The 22,965-nt window shown below is 39.9% G+C and overlaps 1 protein-coding gene across 2 annotated transcripts in view; it reads right to left on the bottom strand.

Moving 5' to 3' along the window:
- ITGAM (integrin subunit alpha M) overlaps positions 1-22,745 on the bottom strand; it is a 40,336-nt gene extending 17,591 nt beyond the window's left edge. For both annotated transcript variants that reach the window (XM_079121959.1, XM_079121960.1), the window contains exons 1-12: positions 22,634-22,745; positions 21,378-21,483; positions 19,129-19,232; positions 18,750-18,820; positions 18,486-18,603; positions 8,148-8,278; positions 7,454-7,599; positions 6,433-6,586; positions 4,923-5,073; positions 4,311-4,384; positions 4,013-4,142; positions 3,597-3,739 (exon numbers count right to left, since the gene is read on the bottom strand). In XM_079121959.1, coding sequence (XP_078978085.1) covers positions 3,597-3,739; positions 4,013-4,142; positions 4,311-4,384; positions 4,923-5,073; positions 6,433-6,586; positions 7,454-7,599; positions 8,148-8,278; positions 18,486-18,603; positions 18,750-18,820; positions 19,129-19,232; positions 21,378-21,483; positions 22,634-22,694 — 1,389 coding nt within the window. In that variant the 5' untranslated portion in view covers positions 22,695-22,745. The remainder of the gene's footprint in view (positions 1-3,596; positions 3,740-4,012; positions 4,143-4,310; positions 4,385-4,922; positions 5,074-6,432; positions 6,587-7,453; positions 7,600-8,147; positions 8,279-18,485; positions 18,604-18,749; positions 18,821-19,128; positions 19,233-21,377; positions 21,484-22,633) is intronic.
- Positions 22,746-22,965: the final 220 nt, after the last annotated feature.

Here is a 22,965-nt window from a genome sequence, read left to right as displayed (position 1 = left end):
TAAATCAGATTTTTTTTAAAAAGCAAACAAAATTGACAAATCTTGAGCTAGGCTAAGAAAACAGAAAGAAGATTAAATTAGATAAAGACAGAAATAGAAGAAGAGGTATTACAGTTGATGCATCAAATATCCAAAGGTTTAAAAGAGAATACTATTAAAAAATTGCATGCCAACAAATTGGATAACCTTGAAGAAATAAATTCCAAGACACATACAACCTACCAAGATTGATTAAATCATAACCAGGTGTAGTGGGACATGCCTATATTCCCAGTGACTCAGGAGGCAAGAGGATTGCAAGTTCAAGACCAGTTTCAGCAACTTAGTGAGGCCCTAAGCATTTTAGAGAGATCCCATCTCAAAAGAATAAATTAAAAAAGGCTGAGGATTTGGCTCAATCCTTGTTACCAAAAAAAAAAAAAAAAAATCTTGAATCATAAAGAACAGACTAGAACAGTCTAATAAGTAAGGAAATTGAATTGAATAAATAATCAAAAACCTCTCAACAAAGAGAAGCCCATGACTTCATACATTCGGAGGTGAATTCTACCAAACATTTAAAGAAAAATTAATGCCAATCCTTCTTAAACTCATCCAAAAAATTGAAGAGGAGAGAATCCCAAATTCGTTGTATGAGGCCAGCATTACCCTGATGCCAAAGACAGAAAAGAACTCTACAAGAAAAGAAAACCACAGGTCAATATCCCTGATGAACATAAATGCAAAAATCCTCATCAAAATACTAGGAAACCAAATTCAACAGCACATTAGAAGAATCACATAGGGGATATAGTTCAGTTGGGAGACAATTGCGGAGGAGGAGGCTGAGATTGCTGAGGAGGTTGAGGAGGAGGAGGTTGAGATTTTTGAGGGGGGATGATGGAGGAGGGGACAACCGAGGAGGGGATGATGGAGGAGACGGTTGAGGAGATTCTGTCATTGCAACAGTATGAAACCAGGGGATATCATGCTAAATGAAGTAATCCCGGAAGGGAAAGAGTTTGACTTTTAAGATTACACATATAAGTGAGAACTGCATGTGGAATCTCAAAAGTCAAATTCATCAAAGCAGAGATTAGAATGTTGTTTGCCAAGGGGTAGAGTTTGGGGAGGAACTGCAGAGATGTTGGTCAAAGGACACTACTGTATTTCACTTAGCATTAATAAGTTCTATTGTTCTCTATTGTAGCATATAGTGATTGTAATGAATAATAATGCATCATGTACTTGAAAATTACTAAGGGAGTAGATTTTAAATGTTCTCGCTCCCCAAAACAAGATAAACATCTAAGGCAATGGATATATTAATTGAGGTTGGTTTAATAATTTCACAATGTATACATATATTAAAACATCCCATTTTATATGGGAAATACATACTACTTTTATTTCTAAATTATACCTTAATAAAGGGGGAAACAAAATTTTATAAAAAGAAAATCAGTTGACTATGTATGTATCTATTTCAGAGCTATTCTGTTCCACTGATCTCCCTGTCTATCTTTGGCAATGCCAAAATGTCCTGACTACTATAACTTTATAAGTCCTGAAATTCAGTAATAGTTCTCCAGTAAATACCTACAGATACTTATCTAAATTCCTTGCAAAATTCTTTTGGATATTCAAATTTCTTTTATTTTTCATATAAATTTTAGAATCATCTTTGTCAATTCTACAAAACATACTTCCAGGATTTTAAATGAATTTAACAATCAACTTGGGGAAAATTGATATCTTAACTACACTGAGTCTTCCAATCTGATGATAGTAATCTGTCCATTTATTTGTTTTTGATGTCTCTCATCAGTATTTTGTAGCTTTCAGTATATAAATATTGCACATATTCTATTAGATTTATTCCTAAGCATTTCTTGGTCTTGGTTTACTATTGTAAATGGTACTTTTTTCTTACTCATTTCCAACTGTTTAATGATAATGCAGAAAAAGAACTAATTCTTATAAGTTAGTCTCTTCTATCCTGAGAACTTACTGAAAAAACTTATTATAGTAGTTTTTTGTAGGTTAAGATTTTCCACGTAATGATGTTATCTGCAAATACAGACAGTGTTATATCTTCCTTTCAACTCTTGTGTGCTTTTTCTTCCCCATAGCTTTGCTGAACCAGTGAGGTCTTCCAGTATGATGTTGAATAGAAATAGTAAGAGTGAACATTCTTGTTTCGTTTCCAATTATAGCAGAAAAGCATTCTCTTGCACTTTTAAGTATGACGCCAACTGTAGATTTTTTTGTAACTGCTTTTTTTCAAGTTGAGGAAGTTCTCTTTAGTTCCTGTTTCACTGAGCTTTTCGTTGTGAAAGGATGCTATATTTTGTCAAGTACTTTTTCTATGTCTACTAAAATGATTACGTTTTTTGTTCTCTAATTATTAGGTCCAAGGCTTAGCATCTATGCAGTCATTTTAAATTATTACCATAAGTTGCTTTCCCGCCCTAGAGAGGTACTTTCAGAGAAAGAGTTGGATTGTAACCTCCCCTTCCCACCTCTCATTAACCACCCCACCAGAACATCCCCTTACTTGTCCTGTCAGCCCATCATAAGATCTTATGCAAGCAGCTCATAGGAGCTCATGCAACTTCACACAAGCCATCCAAACTGCCCCATAAAATACCGCAGAGCTAAGTTTTTTCTGCCTGTCTTGCTTTTCCCAAGCAATGGCCTTCGTCAGACCCTGACTGGCAAATAAAACTTTCTACGTGTGGATCTCCTCTCCTGGTTTCTGTGTTGCTCCTCCTTGTCACATTTTCCTTTCACCAATTACTTGTTATGGTGGATTACATTGATGGCTTTTCAAAATAACTATTTTTTATTGAGATAAAATTTATATAACATAAATTCATCATTTTAAAGTATAAAACTCAGTGGTTTTTAGTATAGTCATAATATTATGTCACCATCACTGATTCAAGGTTATTGTCTCCCCAGAAAGAAACTGTCTCCTAGCAGTCACTCCCACCCTCTCACCCACTGCCATTCCTTGATAACCACGAATCTATTTTCTGGCTCTATTGATTTGTAAATTCCTTTTTTCAAGCTTGTTTTGGCTATTCTGGGTCCCTTGCATTTCCATATGAACTTTTATTTTTAAATATTTTTAGTTGTAGATGAACACAATACCTTTATTTTATTTACTTACATGTGGTACTGAGGATCGAACCCAGTGCCTCACACGTGCTAGGCAAGTGCTCTACCACTGAGCTACAACCCCAGTCCTCCATATGAACTTTAAGATCAGTTTGTTCTCTTGTGGAATCTCAGAGACACAGCCATTTATCAACAGATATGGGATTATTAAATTATGTGGCTTTATTGGTTATGTTACTAGATGAATATCAGCTCCAGATGCAGTTAAACTCCTAGAGAGCTCTGTACACGTCAAACATTATTATTTATTATTGTTAGAAAACTGAGATCAAGGCATTCTCAAATGCAAAACTGATACTGTGACTCTCCAAGTTAAAGCCCTCTGAGGCTCCTTTACAAGTCTCTACCATTCATGACATCTGGCAATGCCCAACCTGGAATCTCTCAGTCCCCAGGGTGCCTCTGCACATTCATGCTTCATACTCTGCTCTTACCTGGTTGCCCTTGATATCAGCATTGGTCTCCCAGGCACCAGCATTTTGTCTGAACATCATCACCAGGCCAATGTGTTGATATCGAGGTGCCCCCAGAACCAGACTTTGCACCCGGTTCCTCAGGATGACTGCAGCTGCATAACCTGAAGACAGTGGTCTAATAAGCAAAGCGCTTTCCCTCACAGACCCTGCCCTCCTTTCCACCATGCAGGTCATCCTTGAGTGGGGGCAATGGGGCAGCCCCGTGCTTGGCAGATTGAGGTAAGAGCCCTGTACTATATTCCTCTTTGTGAACATAATTAAAATTAAATTTTGAAATTTCTGTCTTTGCAAATATCCCCAGGGCCTGTAAAAGATCCAACAGCATCTACACTAGTTGAATTACATGAAATCCTGATTCTCTCTTCCCCACTTACCCAAGTAAGCATCGTTCATGTCTGAGTTCACCCTGGTTGCATTGATGAAGGTGATTTCATTCTTTGACCTATGCAAAAAGGCTCCACCAGCCCAGTCAAAGCTCCCCACGGAGCCCAACAAGAGACCATTCTGGAGAAAGAGATAGAACAGGATTGATGAGGGAAGAACAGAACACTGCTGCCCAGCAAAAAGCTACCTCCCTACAAGAGCCCATCACAGAGAAGAGCCCCCAGACCCTTGTACTTCTCTCATTTCTTCTTGCCCTACCCACCCCCAATTTAATGAAGGACCACTTACAGAAGTGATGGCAGCACTGAAGCCTTCCTGAGACATCTCATGCTCAAAGGAGCTGGTACTTCCTGTCTGAGTACCTGTGAGGAGGAGAATTTTCTATATCAAAGAAAGCAAAAGAGCATAGAAAAGGTGCTGGACACTCAAAAGCTATTGTGGCCAAAGGGAGGCTCCTCTGAGATCTGTGTTGAACTCTAAAGTGTGTGCCCCTCTTAAGGGGATGGCAGCTATTCACGGCAGCTACATTCTGTCACATGAGAATGTGGTCCTCAAGGAGTCTAATTCCTTTATTCAACAAGCATGTATTGACCACCTTCTATGTACCAGGTACTATTCCAGGTGAAGGGTATCTAACAGAAACCAATAAATGTTAGCAACACATCCACACTTTGGGAAAAATGCTCTATGGAATTTGACTCTTCTACACTTCAATTTATCAGCCTGTAGCCAAGACTGGAAAATTAGAGATGAAAGTAAAGATTCTCTGATTTCAAAGGAATTGACCAGGTAAGACCCAAGTGGCTAGGGAAGAGTTGAGATTGAGGGTTAAGACACCAGGAATTAGGAGGGTCTAGGCTGCATCTTGAGCTATTCTGGGAACATAGAGGCCTGGCTCACCTTCAATTGCAAAGATCTTTTCCTGAAGCTGGTTTTGAATGGTCTTTAGAGCTTCAAAGTTATTCACCCGGAACACATGTTCACGAGCTGGCTTAGAGGCAATAGTATTAAGCTCTTGGCGGGATCTGTCATTGTTGAAGGCATCTCCCACCTGTTGCCAAGAAACAAAGGGCAAAGCAGAGAGTGTCTGTGGGTAGCAGTATCATCTAGCAAAAAAATCCTTAGGAAAAGAATCAGAACATTGTCAAATAAGAGAATGTAGCAGAAGGCCTCTGGGACACTGCCATGTGCATAGGGAGCAGCTGGGGGCTTTTTCTTTCTTTTTTTTTTTTTTTTTTTTTTTTTTGTACTGGGGATTGAACTCAAAGCCACTTTAATACTGAGCTACATCCCCAGCCCTTTTTATTTTTTTATTTTGAGACAGGGTATCACTAAGTTGCTAAGGCTGACCTTGAACCTGCAATCTTCCTACCTCAGCCTCTGGAATTGCTGGGATTATAAGTGTGTGTCACCACACCCAGATTCAAACACGACTTTTAATCTATTTTTTTTTGCCAAGCCTCCTGGCTGCCCTCCACTCAGAGGAAAGGGAAATATTTTTTCTTTATATGAAGGTCTTACATGGCACTCCATGCACTCAGAATGCTATTTTTTCTATGTCACCCAAGTACTGTAATAGTTTGATTATACTGATGATCCTCTTCCTTACCTCTTCCTGTATCCAAGCCCTTTCCCTAAAACTTTGCTGTGCCCTTCACTCTTGGTGGAGTAACCTGAGCCCTTCATTGTCTCTGGGCTCAACCATGGACCTTGCTTTAGCCCATGAATGTTATCAAACTTAATGCAAACAGAGGTCTGAAAAAGTACCTGCAACATTTACACTTTCTTGTTCCTCTACCTTCACCAAAAGGACATGTCAAGGCCAGCCCACTGGAGAATGAGACCTAGGAAGCAGAAAGGCCAAATCGCCCAGTTGTTCCAACCAAGGTCATCTGCCCAGCAGACAAACATAGCTTGCAACCCTCAGAAATGGAGAGAGCTGGCCAGGATGTAAGCGGGAAGATCACAAGATTGATGCCACACTGGGCGACTTAGTGAGACCCTGCCTCAAAATAAAAAATAAACAGGGCTGGGGATGTGTCTCAGTGTTAGAGGACCCCTGGGTTCAATCCCCAGTGCTGGGAGGAAGAGAGGAAGGAAGGGAGGGCGGGAGGGAGGGAGGGAGGGGAGGTGGCCTGCAAACCTGATTACAGATGTGAGTGAGCCCACCTGAGACCAGAAAAACCAGGCAGCTGAACTGCAGACTTACTTCTTATTTTTAGCCACTAAATTTGTAGATCATTTGTTACGTAGCTTTACTGTGACAATAGATAAGTGATGCTCAGGTGTATATGAGTTAGCAGGAACCCTTGCCTCACTTCAATTTCACCAATATTTGCAAGTTGAAGGGAGGGTACTTCCAAGTAGAAACCCACAACAGAAGCATCAGGCCCAAAGACACATTCCCTACCCCAATGACATAGCGAATGACCCCCGCTCTGTCCGCCTCAGGGATGACATCCTCATAATTCAAGGGATCTCGATACTTTTCTCCATCTGTGATGACAACTAGGATCTTAACAGCATTTTCCCGGGCTCCATAGGCACTCTGAAAAAGTTCTCTTCTGTTCAGAGAAGAAGAAAGACAAAGTCAAATGCAAATAGAGAGCCTATTAATATTAGGGAGGAAATGTCAGCAGAGTCACAGACACAGATGCAGCTGGGCTCTGTCCAGGAGGGGCTCTGTCTCCCCTGAGACAATGTGGAGCCATGACTGCTCCAAGAACCAGAAAGGCAGCAGGGGAGGGGGGAAGAATGGAATAAAGAAAGACTTTACCCCTTATATATACTTTTGCATATTTTGATATTTTAAACTGAATATTATTACTCTTAAATTTAGAAAAATTTTAAAGAATAAACCATTTGTCCTTCACATCTCTCCTAGAATACTACCACAGCTCTCTAACTCATCTTCCCACACTTCTGTCCCAACCCCACCCTTGCTGACACACACACACACACACACACAAGAATCAAAATGATATTCCCAAAACAAGATAGGTGTCTCCCTACTGCTTAAAATCATCAATGGATCCTCACTGGCTACAAATTTGCCTTTGGTAACTGAAATCAATCCATTTTTCTGACCTCCCTCAGCCACCTTTCCCTCACCTCACTTCCTCTCTTTTCCACATTTATGCAAAATTTTTTCATTGACGTATTAAAGGAAGGAAACCAGGAAGAGGAAGGAGGGGGAGAGAAGGTGAGGTAGTGGAGAATGAAATTGATCATATTATGTTATGTGTATATATGAGAATATCTCAGTGAATCTCACTATTAAGTATAATTATAATGCACCAATAGAAAAAAATACTACACACAGACCTCCTTCAAACCTTTGCCCCATTTCTATCTGAACAATTCCCTCATCCTTCAAAACCCAGTTAAAATTATCTCCTCCTTTCCCTCTAAACAAAGAGGGAAGAACTTACACTACTTTGCGGATTCCTGTGGCAGTGTGAGTTGTTCCAAGCAGCTGCGTTATTGGGTTTACCAGTGATCTTGGGTTAGGATTTTTCTTGAAATAGCTGAAGGTGAAATGAGTCTGGAAGTCATCTGAGTACTGCATCAAAGAGAACTGGAAACAGGGCACCTGGCCTGAGACTGGAGAAGGTGCCCCTCATCCCCATCAAGCCTTGCAACACTTCGATTTCCAAATTCCTTCTCCACAGCTCCCACCCACTCTTTCTATAGGAGATGATGTGTGGGTTTCATCTCCCATGACACCCCTATCCGCCAGAGCTGCCTACTTTACAACGATTGAAAGAATGCGGATGCTGCATCCAAGCAGATCAAAAAAGAGAATCATAAAATAACACAAAAATCCATCCTTCCTCCATTCGGGGTGGAAGGGGTGGGGGGAAGGAAAAATAACAGAGTGAGACAAACATCATTACCCTATGTATGTATGATTACACAAATGGTACGACTCTACTTCATGTACGACCAGAGAAACAAGTTGTACCCCATTTGTTTACAATGAATCAAAATAAATAAATTAAAAAATAAATAACACAACCATCAGTCGTCCCTTTTGCCATGTCTACAATTGCAGTGTGTGGGGGGGGGGGGCGGGGAGTAGCAACATGGCTGCCATGTTTTTGCCACCCTTATATGAGCACTCACCAAGGTTTTAGACTTTTTGAATTTGTCCATCACTGTTGAGACAAAGTCCTTCATCTTCTGAAAGTCATTTGGGTTGATGCTACCAGAGCCATCAATCAAAAAGGCAATGTCACTCTCCTGCTGAGGACATTCTAAGGAAGAGAAAAAAGAGTATGAATTTATTAATTAGAGACTTGGTATTCATTTTATGCACATCAGCTCTCTGCTAAACAATGAGAATAAAGGTAAACAAGATTCCACCTATGTTCCAGGCTGAATTTTAAAATGGACAGATTCCTTGGACATCAGCAAGGAATGGCTGCTAGAAGGACTTAGTGAGCACTAACTCATTCACCCCATGAAGGCAGCCAGAACAAGAAACAACCAAATACATTTTGATGAAAATAAAATAACTAAAGAAGGGTGTCAAGGAGTAGCACCTTATGTTATGTGTATATATGAAAATATCTCAGTGAATCTCACTATTAGGTATAATTATAATGCACCAATAGAAAAAAATACTACACACAGACCTCCTTCAAACCTTTGCCCCATTCCTGTCTGAACAATTCCCTCATCCTTCAAAACTCCGTTAAAATTATCTCCTCCTTTCCTTCTAAACAAAGAGGGAAGAACTTACACTACTTTGCGGAACCCTGTACGGCAGAGAAACCCAGGATGACCTCATAGGGAATGGAAGGAAATCCCTGGCCTCCATCTCCATACCCCAGCAGAGATCAGCTTGGAACCAGAAGGGATTTCCTTCCAAGGAGGCAAAGGTAAGCAAGAGAACCCAGCAACTACCACCAACATGTTGGACATCTACAGTCCTCACCACTGGGGTCTGCAGTCCTCACAGGCAATAAGCCCAGCTGAGAGAGCAGCCTAGGGTACACACAGCTGTGCTCCCTCAAGAGAAGAAGGCAATACTGAGCCCCAGCTCCTGGGGCTATGCAGCTGAGGCACTATGCCACCTTGAAACCAGAGCCACTGCTGGAGTGAGTCCTGTTCCAGGGATAAGAGGTCATGGCACCTTTCCACCTCTGAAGTTTAGCCACCTAGTAGCTATGCCCTTCTCCTTGGGGCAAGCTGCCATAAAGCCACTTCATCTACCCTTCCCGGTCACTGCTACCTACCCAGTCCTGCTTGAGCTGAAGCTGCCCTCAGCCCCCCAGGAAAATGATGCCTTAGGGAAGAGGTTCTGTCTAACTATCCCAGCCACTGCTGTGCTCTGCTCCTCTGGGCCTGAACTGAAACTATCCACCAGGAAACAATGTCTTGGTAGGAGTGCCCCCATCGACCCCTTTCAATTACTGCTGGGCCTTACCCCTTGGGCTTGAAGTGAGGCTGTGAAGTGCCTCCTGGGAAAATGGTGCCTTGGCCATCCAGAGAAGTCACACCTCCCTGTGCCTGAGCTGAAGCAGTGCCCAGAAAATAGTACTTGAGCTACTCAGAATAATCTCAGTTCCCTTTCGCCTAAGTCGAAGCAACCCTCTGCATCCCAGGGTTTCCAGCAAGGTTCCTTGCTGCTCAGAAAAGTCATGACCCCTGAGCCTGAGCTGAAGTAGCACATCATCTCCTGGGAAATCAGTGTCTTGGCTGACCAAGCAGCCATGCATTCCAGGACTGAGCTGAGGAAGTGCCCCATTTGCATTACAGAAGAGTAAGAGACAAACATGGGGGCAGCGAGCTTATTTAATGAAAAAAACAGTTGAAAACATCCCAAGTCTTAGAAGAGATATGGATATCCAGATGCATGAAGCTGAAAATTCCAAAAGCAGATTCAGTCCAAAGAGGTCTTCACTGCAAAACACATTAACTGTCAAAAGTCAGACAAGGAATTTTAAAAGCAGCAAAAGAAAAGCAGCAAATCACTATAAGACAGTCCTTGTTAGACAACTGATTTCTCAGCAGAAGCTCTATAGATCAACAGAAAAGGGAATGATATATTTGATGTGTTCAAAGAAAAAAAAAAAACTGTCAGCCAAGAATACTACACCCAAGAATGCAATCTCTTTCAGAAATGCAGAGAAATAAAATCTTTCTTAGACAAGAAAAATTGAAGGAATTCATACCACAAGACTTGCCTTATGAGAAATTCTTAAGGGTGTTCTTCAAGTAGAAATGAAAGGACACTAATTACTAACATGAAACATAAGAGTATAAAATTCACAGGTAAAAGTAGAGATATATATATTCAAACCCAGAATACTCCACTACTGATATGGTGCTCTGTAAATCACATTATCTCTAGTATGAAGGTAAAAGTCAAAAGAAAAGGAATAACAATAGTATTAATAAGTTTTTAAGAAATATATAATGTAAAAATGTCAAATGTGACACAAAAATAGAATGGGGGGTGGGGGTGCAGTTCAAGTAGTACAGTGTTTGTCTAATATGCACTATGCCCTGGTTTCAATTCCCAGCACTGCAAAAACAAGTGAAAAAAAGAAATATATATATGCATGCATGCTGGGGAAGGGATTAAAGTCTATAGAGTTCATCTGGGCTGGGGATGTTACCCAGTGGTAGAGCACTTGCCTAGCATGTGTGAGACCTGGAGTTCAATCCCCAGCTCTACAAAAAAATGACTAGAAGTTAACTGAAGTTAAGGTGTTCTCAGTGCAAAATAGTCATTATAACTATAAAACATTGTATGAAAGTCTTGTTGTAGCAAGGCATAAGACTATAGCAGATACCCAGACAACAAGGAGAAAGAAACAAAACAGCACTAAAGAAAATCATCAAATCACAGAGATAATAACAGAAAGACAGGAACAGAGGTCTACAAACAAGCAGAAAGACAAGCAACAAAATGGTAGTGATAACTGTTTACCTATCAATAATTGCTTTCAATGTGAATGGATAAAGCTCTCCAGTCAAAAATCACAATGGTTGAAGGAATTGAAAAACAAGGTCCAACTATATACTGCCTAGTAGAGACCCAGATTCGTTTTAAGAAGATACATAAGCTAAAAGTGAAAAGTTGAAAGAAGGTGCTCCATGCCAATGGTAAGAGAGCAGGTGTGGCTATTCTTATATCAGATAAAATAGACATCAGGTTTAAAACTGTGATAAGAGGAGTTGAGGGATTTAGTTCAATGGTAGAGTACCTGCTTAGAACTATTAAGACCTTGGGTTCAATCCTCGGCACAGAAAAAATGTGCTACAAGATACAAAGAAAGTCATTATTAATGATAAAGGACTCAATTCATCAAAAGGGTGTAACAACTATAAATATATAAATATATACATCCAATATCAGAGCACCTAAGTATATAAAACAAATATTAATGGACATAAAAGAACAAGTAGATATAAGAGTGATACAATAAAATTAGGGAACTTTGCTACCCCACTTTCAACAAATTAATCAGACAGAAAAATTAATATTGAAAGGCTGGAATTTAACTGCACTTCAGACAAACTGGACCTAATAACTTTATACAGAACCTTCCAGCTAACAGCTGTAGAATACACATTCTTCTCAATTGCACACAGAACATTCTCCAAGATAGACCATTTAGTAGGTCACAAAACCATCTTTAACAATTTCTTTTAAAATCTGAAATATATCAAGAATTGTTGCCAACAACAATGGTACAAAATCAGTAACAAGAGGAACTTTAGAAATAATAAAAATACATGGAAACTAAACAACATGTCAGATATGGGGGTGTAGCTCAGGGGCAGAGCACTTGCCTAGCATATGTGAAGCCCTGAGTTTGATCACCAGCACTGAAAAAGAAGAAAAACATGCTTTTGAACAACCAATGAGTCAATGGAGAAATTAAAAGGGAAATTTAAAAAATCTCCACAAATGAAAATGTAAACACAACATACCAAAACTTATGAGAGCCAGGAAAAGCAGCATTCAGAGGGAAATTTATAGCAATAAATGTCTACATCAAAACATAAGAAAGTTCTCAAAAAAAAAAAAAAAAAACTCACACTTTACCTCAAGGAACCAGAAAAATAACAAACCAAACTCAAAATTAATAGAGGAGAATAAATAATAAGATCAGAGCATAAACAAACAATATAGAGACTTAAAATACAATGTAAAAGATAAATGAAATAAAGGGTTGGTTTTTTTTAAAGGATAAACAAAATCCTCAGGCTTTTAGTCAGGTTAATTAAGAAACAGAGAGAAAATCAAACACAGAAGTGGTAAAGCAGACATTAAAACAGATATGACAGAAATGCAAAAGACTTTAAGAGTATTATGAACAAATTTGAAAACCTACAAGAAAGGGATAAGTTTCCTAGATGCATGCAACCTACCTAGATGAATCATGAAGAAATGGAAAATCTGAATAGAATAATAACAATAAGTGAGGAGAGTAAATCAGTAATAAAGTCTCCTGGCAAAGAAAGTCAAAACCAGATGAGTTCACTGCTGAATTCAACCAAACATTTAAAGAATTAATACCAATTCTTCTCAATATTTCAAAAAATTGAAGAAGAGGAAATCTTCCAAATTCATCCTCTGAAATCAGCATTACCCTGATATCAAGATCAAAGACAAATAATAAAGAAAATTACTAATATACCTAGTGAACATAGATGCAAAAATTCTCAACAAAATTCTAGTAAACTGAATTCCATAGCAGATTAAAAATATCACTCACTATGATCAAGGAGGATTCATCCCAGGGATATAAGAATAGTTTCAATACACAAAATTTGATTCATCTCATTACAAAGTGAAAACCAAAACCACATGATTATTTCAGTAGGTTCAAAAATGCATTGGACAAAACTTAACATCCCTTCATGATGAAAACTCTGAGCCCACACACAGCAGCACACACATCTATAATCCCAGCAGCTTGGGAGACAGGAGGCAGGAGGATCGTAAGATCGAAGCCAGCCTCAGCAACAGTGAGGCACTAAGCAACTAAGTGAGACCCTGACTCTAAATAAAATACAAAAAAGGGCTGGGGATGTGGCTCGGGGGTTGAGTACCCCTAAATTCAATCCCCAGTACCCCCCACAAAAAAAAAAAAAAACCTCTCAACAGTTTAGGCATAAAATATACCTACTTCAGCACAGAGAGACCATACGTGACGAACTCACAGCCTACGTCATACTGAATGTGACAAAGCTGAAATCATTCCTCTAAAATCAGGAACAAGGAGGGTCACCTTAATCGCTCTTATTAACATAGTACAAGAAGTTCTAGCCAGAGCAATTAGGCAAGAGTAAAAAATAAGGGCATCCAAATTGGAAAGAAGAAGTCAAATTGTCCCCCACTCGTAGTTGACATAATCTTATGTATAGAAAAAACCTAAGGACTCAACAAAAACTGTTAGAACTAACAAATGAATTCAATAAAGTGGGAGGAAACAAAGCATGTGAAAATCTATAGTGTTTCTATATGCTAATAGTAAGCTACCTGAAAAGGAGCAATCCTGCTTATAGTAGCTGAAAAAATAAGATACTAGGAAAAAATCAAAAAGTTGAAATACCTCTATACTAAAAATCATGAAAGATTGTTGAAAGAAATTGGAAGAGGACATAATTAACAGAAACCCATCTAGTATTCATGTATTAGAAGGATTAATATTGTTAAAAAGTCCACACTACCTAAGTGATCTACAGATTCATTACAATTTCTACAAAAATGCCAGTGACATTCTTCACAAAATTAGAAAAAAATATTTCTAAATTCCTATAAAACCACCAAAGACCCCATGGTAGTCAAGGCTATCTTGAGCATAAAGAACAAAGCTAGGGGATGGGGAAGAATAGAAGTTCATTGGACTAGACAAAAGGGGAGGGAGATGGAAATAGGAAAGACAGTGAAATGAATCTGACCTAACTTTCCTATGTTCATATATGAATACTCCACAGTGAATTAAACATCATGTACACTCCAAGACTAGGATCCTAATTAAAATAAGATATATTCCATGTTTGTATAAATATGTCAAAAATTGACTCTACTGATACAGCCACATCAATGTTCATAGCTGCTCAATTCACAATTGCCAGATTGTGGAACCAACCTAGATGTCCTTCGATTGATGAATGGATAAAGAAACTGTGGTATATATATACAATGGAATATTACGTTAGCCAGAAAAAAATAATAAAATTATGGCATTTACAGGCAAATGGATGAAATTGGAGAATATTATGCTAAGTGAGATAAGCCAATCTCAAAAAAACCAAAGGACAAATAATCTCACTGATAAGTGGATGATGACACATAATGGGGGGTGGGGGGGCAAGACTGGAGGAAGGAGGGACTGTATAGAGGGAAAAGAGGGGAGGGAGAGAGGGATGGGGAGGAAGGAAAAAATAATAGAATGAATCAAACATCATTACCATATGTAAATGTATGATTATGCAAATGGTATGCTGTTACTCCATGTACAGAAACAACATGTATTCCATTTGTTTACAATAAAAATGAATTTAAAAAATTGACTCTACTATCATGTATATAACTAAAAAAAATAATAAATTACCTTCACTAATACTACTGAAAACTCAGGTTCAAAATATCATTTCGGGTAGTAATAACAATTTCAAAAGGACCTATAGATTGTGAGATAACAGGTAAGGGAAATATCTGAATGTACTGTGTGTATCTCTGTATGTGCTTCATTTGTTTAATTGTCATTAAAAGAATCACCAAAATGTTGGTGCTTTAATGATATTTTTATTATTGTGCTATTCTCTCAGCAAAGATGGCATAAAACTTTTCAATGAATGTGAAAAATAAATAAATTAATTAATAAACGAAAAGCTTTTAAAAAGAACAAAGCCGGTCACATCACACTACCTGCCTTCATAATGTACATAAAGCTAAGGTAACCAAACTGCATGGTACTAGCATAAAAACAGATACTTTGACCACTAGACAGAGTTGAGAGCCTGGAAATAAATATATTCATCTAAATGCAACTTATATTTTACAAAGGTGTCAAGAGCACACATTGGGACTAGGACAATTTCTTCAATAATTGGTGCTAGGAAAATTGGATATCCTCATGCAGGAAGCAGGAAACTAGACCCCTGTCTCTCACTATCCACAAAATTTACTCAAAATGGACTAAAGACTTAAATATAAGACCCAAACTGTGAAACTACTAGAAGGAAAACAGGGGAAGTCCTTCACAATCTTAAGTTTTTTTAGTCCAAGACCCCCAAAAGCACAGGAAATTTTGCAAAAATGGACAAATGGGATTAGCTCAAACTAAAATTCTCTGCATATGAAAGGAAAACAAACAAAAGAGTGACGAGACAGAATGAATGGAAATACTGGCAAAGTTATATATTGACAAAGGGTTAAAATTCAGAATATATAAGGAATTCAATTAACTCAATAACAAAAAAATATTCATTTGGTTTAAAAATGAATAAAAGATCTGAATAGACAATTTCTCTAAAAAAGACATACATTTATGATTACACAAATGGTATGCCTTGACTCCATGTACAGAGAAACAACATGTATCCCATTGTTTACAATAAAATAAATAAACAAAGTTTAAAAAAAAGACATACAAACAGCTAAGAAGTGTATGAAAAAAATATTCAATAATCATCAGGGAAATTCACATTAAAATACAAAGATCTATGGTCTCATCCCAGGTAGAATTGATTTTATCAAAAAGATAACAAGTGCTGGCAAAGAGGTGGGGAAATGTAACCCCTCACACTATTGGTGGAATCATAAATTAGCAGAGCCTTATAAAAACAGTATGAAGGGACCTAAATGGTCCATATGATCTAGAAATCCTATAACTGGAAATGAAAGGAAATGAAATCGGTATGTGAAAGAGATACCTGCAGACCCATGTTTCTTGCATCACTATTGATAATACCCAAGATACAAAATCAACCTAAACATCCATCGGTGGTTGAATAGGTAGTATATGTATACACAATGGAATACTATTCATCCACAAAAAATTATGAAATCCTGTCATTTGCAACAACATGGATGAACTTAGAAGATAGTGTGTTAAGTGACACAAGCCAGACATCAAAAAATTAACATGGCATGATCTCACTATGTAGAAGCTAAAGAAGTATATCTCATAAAAGTAGACAGCAGGATAGCAGTTACCAGAGGCTGGAGAAGGCAGGAAGGAGATCAGGGAATGGTTGGTCAAAAGCTATAAAGTTACAGTTACATAGGAGAAATAAGTTCTGGTGTTCTGTTGCACAGTAGTCTAATTATTGTTAACATTAATATATTGTATGCTTCAAAATAACTAGAATAGAGGATTTAGAATGTTCTTACACAAAAAAATGACTAATATTTGAGGTCATGGATAACACTGATTGCCATGATTTGATCATTACACAATGTATGCATGTGTCGAAACATATTGTACCCCCATTTTAGTACATATTGTACTGAAGTGTATAATTATGTCCATTAAAAAAAACATAACTTTTTTAAAGTGGACAAAGTAGTATGGAACATGCCCAAGGGATTCAGGATAAGCAGAGATATTTGACTGGGTCATGAAGAGAAGTAAATTATAGAAAAAGGAATAGCACATGAAAGTATACAAAAGTATAGGTACTTGGTTAAGCAAGTACACAAATAAATAGGATAATTTCAGACCACGATCCACACTATGAAGAAAATCAAATGAGCTAATTTAATGGTATTGAACTAGAGGCAGCAGAGGTGAGGGGAGGTTAACTCAGACTGTGAGATTAGGTCTCATTATAACCTGAATGGTAAAATTGGGGCCAGCTCAAATGTTTTCTCTGATATGTGGATGCTAATTCACAATAAGGGGGAGAGGAGAATAACTATATTTTGGACTAAACAGAGGGGAGTGAAGGAAGGGGAGGGGTATGGGGGTAGGAATGATAGTAGAATTACTTGGACGTTATTACCCTATGTGCATGATCTGTGTAACTCTACATCATGTACCACCAGACAAATGAGAAGTCATACTCCATTTATGTATGTTGTGTCAAATGCATTCTACTGTCATGTATAACCAATTGGAACAAATAAAAAATAAGAATAAAAAATTGGGAGGAGAAAAGCATGTTCGATGTGTTCTTCCCTTCTGCCTCTGTCCCCAAATCCTCTTTCTGCCCTGCTCCACTCTGCACCGTGACCTGGCAAGTCAACCTACAAGGAACACATCAACAAAATTCCTTTGCCCTCTGACTTCTAGTTCAATTTGGCCAGTTAGGAGGATTAATTGGAGTCTGAAGAAAAATGGAGCATGAGGTCAGCGTATTCTCCCCTTGGCTCCCTCTCTGTGAGGTTGCTTGGGCCATCCGCATCCTCAACAGAAGACCACTGCTCCTCTCAAGGACACCTGCTCCGTACAACTCTCTCTCCTGAATTCTGATGACCTCTCCCTCCCTTCATCCTGCCAGCCTAAGGGTGGAAACAGGCTGCTGCTGTTCACCTGAGGTGTTTGGGCTATCCCTTAAAGTTCCCCTAGACCCGATCACACATTTATAATTAGTCCCTTTATGAATAAAGTCACTTCAAATTGTCCTGACTGGACAACTGTCCCAGTTCAGACTCTGACTGATACAAAGGGGATGGAGGTCCAAAATGATGCTGGCACAATCAAGGAATGGATGGTTCAAGAAGGGTTAATGTATGTGATGAGGACAGAGACAGGGCTAGAACATTCAGCAGTTGGGAAGGGCCTCTCTACTCCAATAAGAAGTTTACCTTTATTCCTTAGGCAAAGGGGAGCCACTAAAAGTTCTTTAGAAAAAGAAGTGAGATGATTTGTTTTGTATTTTGGAAAGATTAGCATGGAATTTATACAATTCTATTCGTGATTGTCAAACATTTTACAACTCAAACATCCTTCAGCCTGTTAACAGACAGACTGGTGAATGGGACTGTGGTAAATCCATACAAAGGAATATAACTCATTGATATAAAAGGAATGATATACGCAATGACATGGCTACACATGGAAATAATTGGTTGGCAGCTGAGCTCTGGAGAAGAGCCTGCCTAGCTAAGGACAGGTTGGTGTCATTCCTGGAGAAGAAAGTCAGCTGGAGTGGCTGAAGCAGTGACTGAAGTAGAAGGCATGGCGGAAGTAGCAGGGGTGAGCAGGGGCTGCACCATCTACAACATCAAAGGCAGGAGATTCAGGCACTTACTCTAAGGTCAATGGTTGGAACATCTAAGAAGTCAGGTTACCTGGTCCCCTTAGAGAGGTAAGTAACTATCTCAGGACTTTCCTGAAAGTGCTCCCTATCCCCCACCAATTCCTTTTGATGGAACCCGGCTTCCCCACCTTCTACACCTAGACTTCTAAGTTATCCCCTAGACCATGAGCGGTCGGTCATAGCTCAGGCCTACCCTCCACCCTCCAGTCTCTACCAAAAGGCACATACCTCTGAGGGCCTCTGGAAACCTCTGGGGCTGCTGCAGAAGGTTGGATCCAAACAGGAAGCAGAAGCCATTCACATACGTGTTCTCCTTGCAAGTTTGGTGTACGGTGGGGCCACAGGCCTGAGGGGCAGGGTACCAGTGGAAGGGGCTGCCCTGCTTCCTGTCCTTTCATACCAGCACCTCCACCTTCCACAAGACCTCAGGCCCAATAGGCTCAGGTCCCCACTCCTCCCCTCAACACCCTCCTGTGACCCAGAGCAACTTACCAGCAGCCGGGAGGGGTTGGTGGCAGTCACCAGGGACAGGCCCAAGGACATGTTCACAGCCTCCAGGGGGACTGCAGGGATAGAAATGCACATGGTCACCCTCAGGGGGATGAAAGGAGCTGTGTAAGAGCTGGACGGGGATCACTTCAACATGGGAGACAGAGAAGTGGGACAGGTCAAGGGGACACCTAGAACATGAGAACAGAGAGTGGCTACCTGAGAGTATCTAGGTAGAGTCTTGAAACTGAGCGGAGACGGGGGAGCAAGACTCCCTCTGTCCCCCAGTGTAGATCCCCCAGAACATGGGGATTCCTGGAAAGTGCAGGTGAGTCACAGGTGGAATCCCAGCCCTGGGACCCAGACTGGGGCAGTGACTCACCCTGAAAGCGGATGGGCTCACACTTGAGGGTGCTGAAGTCACACTGGTAGAGGCCACCTGTTTGGTTGTCAGCCCTTATCTCCTTGGGAGCTCCAACCACGACCCTGGCGAAGAGGTAGGAATAGAGAAAACTCTGATATATGAAGAAAGAAGGAAGAGTTCCACCCCCACCCAAGGAAAAAGTAGGGGCTCTCACATGGATTCTTGAATTTCCATAAATAGGAAGAATAATTAGCACAGGAAGAAATGGAAAAATATGAAGTATCAATGGGAAGGGCCTGAGAATGACACGAAACTCAGAGGGCATTTTAAAGATGCATAAATTCAACCACACAGTAATTTTAAATAAGTTTTTGCATATGATAAACTATTATATGCAAAGACAAAAGATAAGTGATAAACTGTAGGAAAGGATATTAGCAACTTGTAACCCAGACTACCTTCAATACAGTCAGTTCCTACCAAACAGTAAGAGAAAAAAAAATCAATAGAAAAATGTGTAAGAGATTAAAAAACAAGAATTTGCAAAAAAGGAACTATGTCTTCAGTTAAAAAAAGCAATTTAAAACTAATCTACTCACTTCACAAAGATCAATGAGTCTGATAACAAACTGGATTGCCAAGTGGGTAGGGAAATAAATGTTTCCACAAATTTCTGGGGGCCAAGTGTAAATTGCCACCACCCTCTACAGATGGCAATCTGGAAAAATCTATTGCAATCACATATGCACACACAGTAGTGCACATCTGTAATCCCAGCAGCTGCAGAAGCTGAGACAGGAGGGTTGCAAGTTCAAGGCCAGCTTAGGCAATTTAGGGAAATCTCAAAATAAGTAAATACAGGGCTGGGGATGTAGTTCTGTAGTAGAGCACTTGCATAGCATCCCTGGGTTCAATTCCCAGTACCACAAAAATTAAAAATTGTATATGCATTTTTGATCCAACACTCCCAGTTCTGGGAATTTACTTCCAAATATTCTTGCACATGTACTAAAGGACAGCAGAGTTCACATAAAAGTTTGGAAACAATCTAAATTGTGCCTTAAATTATTTAATCCCCTGCCCATGCACAGAGTGCAGATGTGCCTCAGGCAAGAAGAGCTTCAAAGAAGAAGATGAAGAAGAGGAGGAGGAGGAGAAAAGAGAAGAGCCGCTGCTCCTGTGTCAGGTGCACCCAAGGTTGTGGCTACAAAGGGTCAGGAGACAAGTGCAGCTGCTGGGCCTGATGAGCCCTGCCCCCACTTGCACACAGAGTGACCTGTGCAAACCTGCATTTCTCGTCCTGGTCCCCAGACTCATCTGAAGATTTCCTTTTCCTAGGAAGTATGTGACTATTAATAAAAGGTGTTGACAACTTGGGGAAAAAAAGAGATTTAATATAATGTAAAAGCAAATTCTAGTCCCCTAATAACAGAATATAATACAAACATAAGACAGAATGAGTATGCTTAATCTGGTAAAAACTAAGGGTAGGGGGAGAAAAATGTAGTGTAAAGCAGAGTCCAAAACATTTTTTTTCTGGAAAAGGGATATTATTTCCATAAATATTTCTGTCTTTATGGACAGTCACTGTCACAGATATTTTATTTTACCATAATCACTCAAAGCAAGCCATAAACAATAGGTGGAAAATGGGCAGAGTTATGTTCAATAAAATTTATTTATAAAAATATGCAGCAAGCCAGACACAGGTGGAGCATGCTTGTAATACCAGTGACTCCGGAGGCTGAGGCAGAAGGATCACAAGCTCCAGGCCAGTCTCAGCAACTTAGCAAGCCCCTAAGCAACTTAGCAAGAACTTATCTCAAAATAAAATTTTTTTAAAATGGCTAGGGATGTGGTTAAGTGCTCCTGGGTTCAATCCCTGGTACCAAAAAAAGAAAAAAATAGGCAGCAGCCTGCAAGTGGGCTGGCCATAGGTTGAGTCTCACCTGTACTATAAATGGAGTGTGAAGTAGGAATTAGGGAGATAGACATAGACGTAAAGATATAGATGTGTAGATAAAAAAAAATCTCTGAAAGAACCCACAAAGGAATTATTTGCTAATGTAACTCCTGGAAAGGGAAGTTAGGGAAGGGAGCATGGAAGAGCTTTTTCTTTCATCCTTTGGCATCTTTCGAATTTGGTACCTTGTCCTGGTTCCAAATTTGCTACCTACTCAAAAAATCAATCAAGGAAACAGCTTTTTGTTTTCCAACAATTTAGGGAAGCACATGAGACAGGAGGAGGCCCCCTCTGGTGCTCTTACCGGGATCCCTCAAACTGGACCACACTCTGCCCAAAGCCCCTTGCATTCTCTTGGAAGATCATTGGATTTTCAGTATCCAGGTTGAACGCGTGACACAGGGCTAAGACTGGAGGAAGAATAAGGTGTTGAGGGTCAGGCAGAGGAGCCTCAACAGTTAAGAATGCAGTGCGTCTTCCTACACCATGTACCTTCCTGTCCAGATTCACCCTAACCCTTCATCAGGATGTCTGCCTCCCTGGTTCAGTTCTGGTTACCTAGGGCAGGGGTCAGCACACTTTTCTATCAAGGGCCTGATATTTCAAGCTCTGCAGGCTCAGAGACCAATAGAATACATAGGTACCCATGTAACAAAAGAAAATTTCATTTCCACAAATTTTTGTCAAGGAAACTCAAAATAAAATTAAGTACAATTTTCTGTAATACAAGTTTACTAACAAGACAAATGAAGTTCTTGGTAGGAAGATGGCATTTCATTTAACTGGATTCAAAATTACTATTCCCTGTCATCAAATTGGTTATAAATGTTTATCTTCAACCTATGACCAATTAATAGGTGATGGGCCTCATTTGATACATTTGACACAATTGCTGCCCCATAGCCTAAGGACCACCATCAGAGGACAGTCAGTCCGTCTGAGCTCCACCCTCCTTTCTGAGCACCCAAATGACCTCTTCACCACAATGATTTGCCCAACAATCCTATAGACAATGCTATTTGCCCAAGTTCCTATAGATTCAGTTAGATAATTTCCTTGCTATGCAACTCTTAAGCATTTCCTTCCCTTCTTGGCTCATTCTCCACAAACATAAGCATAAAAGGAAACACACTCAAATCATTTTGATTCATCATTCATTCAACAAACACACCTGGTCTTTGTTAAACAGAACTGGAGGCAAAAATGGAGGCCATAAGGTAGAATCCAAGAGGAAGCCCTCTGGGACAAGAGTCTAACACCTGCTATACATCCTCAGGCATGTCATTTCATCTCTCTGGTCCTCAGTTTCCTCATTTGTGAAGTGACTGAATGCCAGACAGCCTTGCACAGTCTACGAATTTAGCCATTCATCCAAGTTTCCTGGACATCCCATCTTGATATCAGTCTACTCTGCTTCGTTCTTGAATCTTTTATCCTTCCCCCAAACACTCTGCCTCTCCCCAACCTAATTCCTACATATGCTGAGTCCTTCCTCTCCACTCATATACCCCAAAGATCCCCCTCCTCCCCACACTGAGGACCCCCAAGCCCCTGGTGTACCTGTTAACAGAAGAACTGTACAAGTCATGGCTGAAAGGAGCAGGGACCTGGGAAGAAGCATGAACTGTGGGGTTGCAAGCTCCACTGAGCCACTTCAAGGGAGCCACCAAAGACAGGAAGGGGAGAAAAAGAGAAGTAGATGGCATAAGACTGTTAAGAGACTCAAAGGAGAGGGCGGAGGCTCTGAGTGCCCAGCCCCACTGGACCTTTCTCAGGGGACTACACATAGCCTGCTCTCCCTCCCTGCCCAAATTCCTGACCCCAATCGTTAAGGTCACTCTCCAAAAGATGCAGTTTGTCGCCTAGGGTTGGCCAAAGCATTATGAAAGCAA

Source organism: Sciurus vulgaris (genome assembly GCF_902686455.1).
Source record: "Sciurus vulgaris genome assembly, chromosome: 18".
Classification (NCBI taxonomy): domain Eukaryota; kingdom Metazoa; phylum Chordata; class Mammalia; order Rodentia; family Sciuridae; genus Sciurus; species Sciurus vulgaris.
The sequence above is the reverse complement of the archived record's forward strand: the minus strand, read 5'-3'. Positions and strand labels throughout refer to the sequence as shown.